Source organism: Ursus americanus, chromosome 16, assembly GCF_024610735.1.
Source record: "Ursus americanus isolate L20-20 chromosome 16, mUrsAme1.1.p, whole genome shotgun sequence".
In the NCBI taxonomy this organism is placed as follows: Eukaryota; Metazoa; Chordata; class Mammalia; order Carnivora; family Ursidae; genus Ursus; species Ursus americanus.
The window spans coordinates 4482143-4493027 of NC_142142.1; the positions used below are offsets into that span (position 1 = coordinate 4482143).

Consider the following 10885-nt stretch of genomic DNA (forward strand, 5'->3'; position numbering starts at 1 on the left):
CTATTTCGTAACTAAGACATCTTTCTCTTTAAAAAATAACTTGATGACTCCTTCCCGGATCTGCTTGGTCTTGACTCCATAAACAATCGGGTTCAGGGTAGGAGGCAACATCAAATAGAGATTAGCAATAAGAATATGGACGTGATGGGGAATGTTTTGTCCCCCAAAACGATGAGTAAAAATGGTGAACAGGGCTGGAACATATGTGATGACAATAGCACATATGTGGGAAGTACAGGTGCCGAAGGCTTTCTGACGCGCATCTGCAGATGACAAACTCACCACTGCCCGCAAGATCATAGTGTAGGACACAGAAATACAGAACATATCAAAGCCCCCAATCAAGAGGGCTGCCAAGAGACCATAGATAGCGTTGACCTTGAAATTACCACAGGACACTTTGGCCACAGACATGTGGTCGCAGTAGGTGTGGGGAATGGAGTTGCCCCGACAATAGGGCAGACGCTTGGTGAGGAAAGCGAATGGGAGGATGAGCAGCACACTGCGCAGGAAGGTGGCAAGACCGGCCTTGGCGATGACGGGGTTGGTGAGGATGGTGGAATACCGCAAGGGGTAGCAGATGGCCACATAGCGGTCCAGGGCCATGAGCATGAGCACCCCAGACTCCATCCCAGTCAGCATGTGGACAAAAAACATCTGAGCCAGGCAGGCGTTGAAGTCGATCTCCTTGAGGTTGAACCAGAGTATGCACAGCATATTGGGTACGGTGGTGGTGCACAGGGTGACGTCTGTGAAGGAGAGCAGGGCCAGGAAGTAGTACATGGGCCGGTGCAGGGCCTCCTCGTGGCCGATGAGGTGGATGAGCCCACAGTTCCCCAGGACAGCAGTGACATACATGAAGCAGAACGGCAGGGCGATCCAGGCGTGCGCGGCTTCCAGCCCGGGGACGCCATTCAAGACGAAGAATCCTGGGGTCAGGCTGGAGCTGTTTTCCCCACACATAATGGCTGACAAGAGGAGGGCATTTTACATCCTTTATCAGAAATTGCTTTCTACGTAGGAGAAAAGTGGGGTTAGAAACCAGACGAGAGAGTGATTTAGATAATACCCACAAATGCCATGAACTTTGTCATGATAAGACAGTGATTTTCCTCCTACTCTAGCAAGGGAGTCTTTGAACTAGGGTATCTAAAAATTGATTAAACAGTACTACTCAATGTGTCATTGGATAATTTGTCTAATAACTACCCTCACTTTCTAAACCTCTCCCCAGCACACCTCTTCTATTCCACCACATTCCAGTAACAAGTTGTGAACTGGGCCATAATTACCTCTTCCTCCCAATAAGCCACTTCTGTTGTCTCCTCTCGGATTCTTCCCGAGTCTTGTCACTAAAATCATGTATGTATAGTTAGAGGATCACCCTAATCTGACTAGTCCCTATCAGCAGGACTTTTGTCCTGCCTTGAAGTTTATGAAGAAAGCTATTGTCAGTAATGTTCCATATAACTTGCTTAAGATGATACATTGTAAATGCTCAATAAAATATATGTGAATAAATGAATGTTTGAATTAGTAAGAGCTTAGTATCTGACATCAATATCATGCTTTTTTACACTATGAAATTTTAAAGGAATATCTTGAGAAGAAAAAAAAAATATTTATACTTCTAAATTATTAGCAAGTTTTATGGAATTTCAGTAAAAAATTTATTAAAGGGCTGAATCCAATCAGGTATAGCATCCTTTCTATTTGGCTTCTCTGCTTTTCCACATTTTTTATTAGTTTCCTATCCATTTCAATATAACATTTGCATTTAAGAAGCCCTTGAAGGTCTAAGATTCCCAATTGTCTGTAATGCTTTATTTTAAGTAATATTTCTTTTGTTATAACTGGACAGGTTGTAATACCATATACCATATTTTTGGTATATATATATATCTATAGATATAGATATATATATATATTGATATTGATATATATATAAATAAAATACCATATACCATGATACCATAATACCATATTTTTGGATTGCAATTTCCTGTAAAGGTAGTAGAAAGAACTGAATAATGGTTGAAGGAATTTACAGATTCAGGGATGTTTGAGAAAGGTTGAAGTCACCGAACGGTTAAAATATTTTTTTCATCTGAGAAAAATAAAATGGTCCTTAAGCTCTGGATGGGCAACTTACCATGCTGCAATGTCAATAGCAAACATTCCCACCACCCAGCAGAACTACATAGATACTTGCACTGTGACGACATGTATTACATGGTTGTGAAGACAGCAGACATAGATTCCTGTCACCTGATAATCTGGAAATCACTCTTTGTCCCACCTCTGGCCAGGGTACCTAGAAGTCACCATGGAAAGAAGATACAAAAGAATACAAGTTACACAGGCTCACGGTCTCTGGTTCTTAAGGTGATTGCCTCTCATGTAAATTAATGTCGTATGAGAGAGTTCTCGACCTCTCCAGGAATGTCCCCACACAGAGGAATCATCATTTCATAGTCCTAGACCAGAGAAATGTAAAGATTATAGTCTCCAGTGTCCACCATCTTTTATGTGAACGCCACAGTGAAATGAATGGGTGACTGGAAAGTGAGACTAAGTCCACCCAGGAAGAAAGAGACCCATTACCTCTGCAGAAGTGAATGGGAAAGAGAAGTACGTTGCACGTTGCCTATTGCTAATATTGCCTTTTAAAAAACCATCTGCATATTCTAGGCCATTTTATTGTTAGCCATCACTATTCTTACTTTTCCTAAAATAGCTGTTTTTGGAAAATTGCCCAAACTCACCTCAGTGTTAGGCACAATTCTATTCATGGCGGAGAATACTTAGGAGTTCTTCAAAATCTGGGATGGTACCTTCTTACATAGGATTTTTAGTTTCCCTGGAGAATTTCCAGCAGGATGTCCCAGGCGGAATGAGTCTCCAGAATTAGATGTCTCAGAGGTATTTTCATGGAAAGAGAATAAACTTTCCACCTGGTGGTAACAGATCTATATTTAGAAGTTTTGAGTAGGAAAAGAAACAACAAAAACAAAACATATTAAAGTTAATGCCTTTTCCCAGGCAGGAAATGTGACAACCAAGCCTGGTGGAGATGAACATCATGTAAAAATTTTTTTTCTCTTTTTACAAAAGAAACACATCCTTAATGTGGAAAATCTGAAAACTGCAGAAAAGTATAAAAAAGTTGGAAAATCACTTGTAAATCCAATACAGAGGAATAACCATTCTCAAAAAATTTTCTGTACTTCGTTTATTCATTTTATAAAATTATTATGTGTAATATTGTTTTTGTAAAAATTTCAGAGTATATGGGGTTTTGAATACTGTTTTTCTTCTCTACCTGGAATTATTTTGTGGAAATTTTCTTGTGTCATTCTGTATACCTTGAAATCAAAATTTTCAATAGCTAAACTTCTTCTTTCAATAGCTATACCAAATTTAATTAAGCATTTCATTACTCTTGAATATTTAAATTACTTCCTCATTTTTTTCTATCAAAATAATTCTTCTATGGATATCGTAATCCATTCTGCATTACTGATTTTTCCTCTCCTAAGATAATAAGAAATAGGGGGCTCCTAAGTGGCTCAGTTGGTTAAGTGTCTGACTTCAGCTCAGGTCATGATCTTGGGATTCTGGGATTGAGCGCCACATAAGGCTCCCTGCTTGGTGGGGAGTCTGCTTCTCCCTCTGCGCCTCCCCGCACTTGTTTTTTTCTCTCTCTCTCTCACTCTCTCAAATAAACAAAATCTTTAAAAAAGATAATAATAAATAGGATTGTTTAGTTTATGGGATCAAAAGGCATGGACAATTTTAATTATATTTATAAATGTTGGAAAAAAATCATCTCCATAAAATTGTGTTGATTTTCATTTCCATACAGTACTAGTGGGCTGCCCCTCTATAAGTTTTGGTTATTATATGTTCTCTTTTCCCCAGCTAGACTGGTGAGAATTAATTTCTTTGGTATTTTAGCTTCAAATGAAATTAACTTCATTTGTAGTGATTAAGAATTTTTTTTCAAGTGGTTTTGGTCAGTTTTTTCGTATTTTGAATATTCATTCACCTCCTTATCCTTTTTTTTAAAAGATTTTATCTTATTTTATTTTGAGAGAGAGAGTCAGGGAGAGACACAGAGAGAGAGCAAGTGGGGGGGGAGGGGCAGAGGGAGAGGGAAAATCCCAAGCAGACTCCATGCTGAGCATGGAGCCAGCCCTTCTTGATCTCCTGGCCCTAAGATCACGACCGGAGCTGAAACCAAGAGTAGGACACTCAACAAACTGAGCCACCCAGGTACCCCATCTTCCTTATCCATTTTTAGTGGAGTTATTCGTTTGTATTTTATTGCTTGCTGGATACCTTCCATACTGAAATATAAATCCATTTGCTGACATAGTTTGCATACATTTTCCCAAGTATTTGGCCTTAAATTTTATCTTATGGTTGACAGAGATTGAATTGTTTTCCCTTCCCTCTCTTTTATTGAAGAAAAATCTTTCCATACTTCAGCCCTTCACTGGGAAATGACATACAGTGGAAAACAAAGTTGCACTACTCCGCAAACTCACGTCTCCTCTAACCCCTAAAGTAAATGCAATTAGAGCCTACATTCTGGTGTATACTTCCAGAAGTTTTTTTATATTTAGCATTTAATAACATTTTAATGTATTAACTATGGTGGTGGTGGTGTTTTGTTTAGCTTTTTGCATTAGCGATAGTGCTAGAAAACAGTACCGTAGTTCTCCCTCTTATCTGTCGTTTTGCTTTCTGCTATTTCAGTTACTGGTCAGCTGTGATCCGGAGGCAGATGATCCTCAGAAGGTCAGTAGTAGCCTAACAATGCATCATTGTGCATTTTATCATCTCATATCATCACAAGAAGAAGGGTGAGTACAGTACAATAAGATATTTTCAGAGACAGACCACATTCACATAACTTTTATTACTGTATATTGTTAAAAGTGTTCTACTTAATTATTATTGTTGCTAATTTCTTACTGTGCTTAATTTATAAATTAAACTTTATCATAGGTATGCGTGTATAGGAAAAAAACATAGTATATATGGGGTTTGGTACTCTCCATGGTTTCAGGCATCCACTGGGGATCTTGGAACATATCCCCCTGTGGATAAGGGGGGACAATTGTAAGATACTCTCAAATTCACTACTTGGAAAGACAACTTTCAATTAAATAAAAAAATTTGGTTTTGTAAAAAAAACAATGAAATACACATAAAATTATTTTGATAAAATTTAAATAAATGCAACTATATATATTCCAAAATTACAAATGGGTCTCTGTATAAATCCTCTCCTTTTAGATTTGAAATTTAAGGAAATAAGAATTGGTATGAATGTTAGTTAACTATAGAGCAGGGGTTCTTAACTTGTAGACTATGGTCCCCAAACTGGTTATACTAAACTGCATCAAGATCTTCTAGGGGACTTTAAAAAAAAAAAAAAAAAGATAATAGGGTGTCCTACAATCTATCACTTTTGCTCATAAATATTTACATTGAGTTTAGGAATTGATAGAGCTAAGCATTCTTAATAAAGTTATTTTTTATTTCCATTTTTTATGAATTTCATTTTTACATTTAATTATATACATCAGAAGTATAAGACATGAGGCAAAGATTTAACTTCTATCTATTGCAAATATTTTTAATATATTTCCTATATGTCTTGCCCATACTTTATTTAAAAAAATTTTTCCTCAACTTTCTGCATCACAGAAAATATTGTTATTCCAAAATGGAAAGCCTATGTCATTCATCTGTGTAGGACTTTTGTTCTCTCTCGTTTTTACCATGGAGTCTAAAAATGACCCCATGTAGTCATTTGACTTCCTACACGTATGACTTTATTTTGTATGAAACAAAGCAAAAGCAATAACCAAACAACAGAAAAGTAATGCATTAGATTTTTAAAAAAATGTTTGTATGCTATAAACTCATAAAGAACTGGCCCCTGCTTTAGCCCACTTACTCTTGTTTCCAGTCCCTTGAGTGAGGTCCCTAGTTCCCTTCATACCTTCATGCAGGCCATTTTGTCTTCCTGGATCAGTTGTTACCTCCTATCCACCCTCCACCTAATTACCACCAGTTGATCCTTCAGCATCAGCTTCAACACTAATTTCTTCCGGAAACCTTTTCTGTTTGTAATTTGTGCTGGAGACATCTTCATTATACCTATAAAACTTAATTATGCATATTGTACTTTTGCTTTGTTTGATTTTTCCTTTATCTTATTCACATACCTTTCCATCTTATCTTAATTTCATCTTAAAACTTGGGTTTTGCAATGACCTTTTTTTTTTTTTTTTTTTTTAAATATGCTCTATGCTCAGCACAGGGCCCAAGGTGGGGCTTGAACTCTTGACCATGAGCTCAAGACCTGAGCTGAGATCAAGTGTCAGACAACTGACTGAGCCACCTAGGTGCCCCATGCAATGGCCTGTTCTTAACAACTCCTTTCCTTCCTCTCCAGTTCCGTGCTGACTGAGACACATAGGCGGCAAGGAAATTAACATCAAAATGTCAACAATTTTATTAAGTACATAACTGGAGATTTTCCTGTTCAGAGGCATGAGATTTAGAATGAAAAGTTAAGATGTTAGTCTAAATGGAGTCCCTATACTTGAAGTAATAATAAGAGGAGAATAATTGCCCCCCTCCTCCAAATCTCTCCTTTTTCTTTCCTTAAGATTATTGCTCTCTGTTCGTTCTCATCATACCATGTCTTCCTGTACAATATTCAGATTGTGTTGACCTCTCCTCCGTTTCCTTCTCTTCCTACACTTCTTTCTCCTTCTCTTCTTTCTTCTTGATTTTCCTCTTTCATGACCCCAAAATTCCAGCTTTACCTGCAACCAGAGTTCTTATCACTACAGCAGGTTGCAGTACTTTACCCTTGAGAATTATCCTTAGCAAAACTCCCCCCTCCACATCTGCAACTCTTCCTCAGCAGCCATCCAGGATCACTTCACCCCCTCAATACTGTGTGCATTAGCCTCCAAACTCTTCGTGCTTTATTGCCGTCCAAAGTTTCGGCTGTGTTCAGGTGCCTGAAGACGGCATTGCCTGGATAAAGCAATCTTGCCTTGATTATTTAATATAAAAGTACCCAACAGATAGATAGGTGTGCATAATTGTTTAGTTTCTATAGCTATTTATTGCTCCAAAGGAATCAGGGGGAAATCCCAGACCAATATCAAACCTCTTTTCGATTGACTGAAATGACTTTGACTCCCTATCTCAAATATAGAAATGTTAAATTCAAAATTCTCATGTATAATCATGCCACAAAATAAGTAAGCTAATCTTGTGCAAACTTGTTCATTTTTTTCAGACTTTTTATAAAACTGTTTTGAAAATGGTTTTAAGTTATTTTGAAACACAAGCTATGTCATTGGTATTTTTCATTTCAAGGAAAAGTGCATTTGTCGTTCAAATTCTGAGAGACAGAACTCAGAGGAAGAGCGAGATAAGATTCCAGTTATACTTTGGCTTAATTTTACCAGTTCAATAAAAGAGAAACACAACTGTTAGTGGGGTCTTGTGGAGGGGTCATGTGGAATGCTCACTGTATATTGTGCCCCCCCAATCTGTACGGTTTGTTTGGTCATTCCTTGTCTTTATCTCTGTACATCATGACCAGTCTGAAATGGTTGGTCAAATAGTTCTGGAGATTCTTCAGAACAGGATAATTTTCACTATGCTATATCACCTTGTAATTTCCTGCTACTTCCTTTCCTTTGGGAATATTAACATCTCCTAGTTTGAAAAGGAATTTGATTTAACTAAATTGAAGTCTAAGTGTGAGTACTTTATACCTGATAGCCTGGTTCTAGAGCTCATCAATCTGTGTGAGGTTGATGTGGGAGGGCTGGGCCTTTCCACCAAGTCCATTGAGCTCTGCTCACGACTCGGTCTTTAGGGCAGGAGATGGAATTTGAAATGAAGTGTCTTCCACCATTTTTCCCCCAGTCTTTTCCTCTCCTCTCCTTTAGTCTTCTTCTTTCTCTCCCCATGAATACTGAATAGAATTTCCTTCTATCAAGTCTAGCTTGTAATTAAAAAAAAAAAAAACCACTCAATTATTCTAGCCTACTGGTTCTAGTTTAGTTGTAAGTCTTAGTTTTCAGAGTAATGTTGTGGTTTCCATGAAACCCATTTTTGAGTTTGTAATGGGGAAGAAGACATAAAATTAATTGGGGGTTGTTACTCAAGTGCCTTAAATAACTGTTATTTATTACATTTTATTTCTTCAGATTTTTAAATTTATGTTCTGGTTTTGCTGTGTTGCTATTGCTATTGTTGCCCCCCACACACCCCCGCCCCACAGCATAGGCCTGTCAACATGATTGTATTTACATTTTAGTCTTAATGTTCTCAGATTCATCCAGTCTTGCTGTTTGTGTAGCTCACACTCCTCTTCTATAAGATGAGGATAATTATACTATCCCATAGTTTTGACTTAAAAGTTCAATGCAATACTATATATGAATCATTATTATAATACCTGACACCATATATATATATATATATATATATTTAAATGGCAGTTTAGGAAAAGTAATTTTGTGATCTGTTTGCTAGTATTTTATTGCTAGTATTGCTTAAAGAAAATTCCTTAATTGAATAAAATTTACAAAATCCAAAAGCATAATTCAAGGATGTAGCAACTTTGCTGATTAGAAGTTCATAATTTACATTACATAGAGGCACTTTTGTAATGTTAGTATTAAAAAAACAGATTTTTATTCTAAATGTGAAATTATATTGCAAAAATATGTGATGCGATTAATATATTTTACAATTATTTGACTATATATAATATTGAAATATATTCTTCATATTAAAAGGTAATAAGAATATAATTTAATATAATTAAGATTTCCACCTACCTACCTACTTGTATCCATTTCCTGATCATATTCTATTACTCCAGTTACCTCCTGTGTTATGCTCTTATTCTTTTTCAGTTTTCGTTCAGTCTTGCTATTTCTGAATACCACATTTATCATTCCACTTCTGTTACTTTTTTCTCTGTTATTTCCAGAAATCTAAATAAAGTACTCCTTTCTTTACTGTCCCTGGTCACTCAACTATTTCTTCCCCTGTATTAAAGTCAAGTAAAGCAGTTAAGCCCAGACATCTTGATTGGAAAATTACATAGATTTTTTTTTAAAGTCTCCTTTCCTCTACTCATAAAACCTTTACTCAAATACCTGTCAACTATGTCCACTGTGTTTTTCAAAATTCTGCTTGATAGCAACTCCAATGGGTACTTCTGAGATTATGATGAACTCCAATGATCATATCCACTCCAGCTTCATTCGTATGTACATGACTACATTAATAAGAATCCAAATAATTACCTGGGCAGCAAAATGTCAGAAATAAATGAGCAGACAAGGAAGATTTTTTCCCCTAAGTTATACAAGTTTCACATAAATATGGAATAAAAAGGATGACAGGACCATGGAATTCAGCACAAACATTCTGGGGAAGTGTTTCTGGCTTCCCCACAATACCCGAGACAGTTTGCATAGGTGACTTCCCCAATCTTCTGGAGTCTCTCAGCTATTTGACCTGCTTTGTTCTTTTCTATATACTCCCTCAGAGTGCCCTAGACCAAAGAGCATTAATCATCAAGAGCTTATTTCAAATTCTGGATCTCCGATTCTGTGAATTCATTCTACCAGGTCTAACTAAAGTTAAACTGTGTGGAAAATACAATTGTTTCCTGTCTAATTCTTTTCTATCAAGTTAGAGGTCTCATATTAAGATTTTTTGTGATTGTTTCATAAATATTATAATAGAATATTGACAGGTATTTTCTCCTGACCTCATGGTTAGGAATTTTGCATCTGTTCTCTTGCTCTATAACTTCTTTCTTTACCTTTATGCTACATGCAGAATTATATACCATAAATTTAGCTCACACTCAAAATATCTTTCTCTCTGAAAACAATTTGATCACTCCTTCACGGATCTGTTTGGTCTTCACTCCATAGACAATTGGATTCAAGGTGGGGGGCAGCAACAGGTAGAGATTGGCTATAAAAATGTGAACGTGGTGAGGTATGGTGCGTCCCCCAAAACGATGCGTGAAGAAGTTGAAGAAGGCTGGGACATAGGTGATGACAATAGCACAGATGTGTGATGTGCAGGTGCTGGAGGCTTTGTGGCGAGCATCTGCAGATGACAGACTCACTACGGCACGGATAATCATGGTGTAAGACATGAAGATACAGAACATATCGAATCCTCCAATCAATATGGCAACTATGAGACCGTAGATGGCATTAATCTTGATGTTGCCGCAGGACAGTTTGGCCACAGACATGTGGTCACAGTAGGTGTGGTGGATGAGGTTGCCCCTGCAGTAGGGAAGACGCTTGATCAGGAAAGCAAATGGGATCATGAGCAACACACTTCGACTGAAGGTGGCAAACCCAACCTTGGTAATTACAGTGTTGGTGAGGATGGTAGAATAGCGTAGAGGGTAGCAGATGGCCACATAGCGGTCCAGGGCCATAAGCATGAGCACGCCAGACTCCATACCTGTCAGCATGTGGATGAAAAACATCTGCACAAGACAGGCATTAAAGTCAATCTCTTTGAGATTGAACCAAAAGATACATAACATATTAGGGACAAATGAAGTGCACCCGCTAACATCTGTAAGAGACAACAAAGCTAGGAAGTAGTACATGGGCCGGTGCAGGGCCTCCTCGTGGCCGATGAGGTAGATGAGCCCACAGTTCCCCAGGACAGCGGTGACGTACATGAAGCAGAACGGCAGGGAGATCCAGATGTGTAAGGCTTCTAGCTCAGGAATCCCATTAAGGATGAAGTGTCTTGGTGTCAGGCCGGAGCTGTTGGCTCCGTGCAT

The 10885-nt window shown here is 37.7% G+C and overlaps 2 protein-coding genes across 2 annotated transcripts; both read right to left on the reverse strand.

Annotated features, from left to right (window-relative positions):
- On the reverse strand, positions 1-963 carry LOC123782679 (olfactory receptor 52N2-like). The gene has a single exon (XM_045782951.2). The coding sequence runs from the start codon at positions 961-963 to the stop codon at positions 1-3; it is 963 nt and encodes a 320-aa protein (XP_045638907.2).
- An 8960-nt stretch (positions 964-9923) lies between these two features.
- Positions 9924-10885, reverse strand: LOC123782713 (olfactory receptor 52N2-like). The gene is given in 2 exon segments (XM_045782985.2): positions 9924-9958; positions 9961-10885. Coding segments are annotated over 2 exon segments (960 nt in total).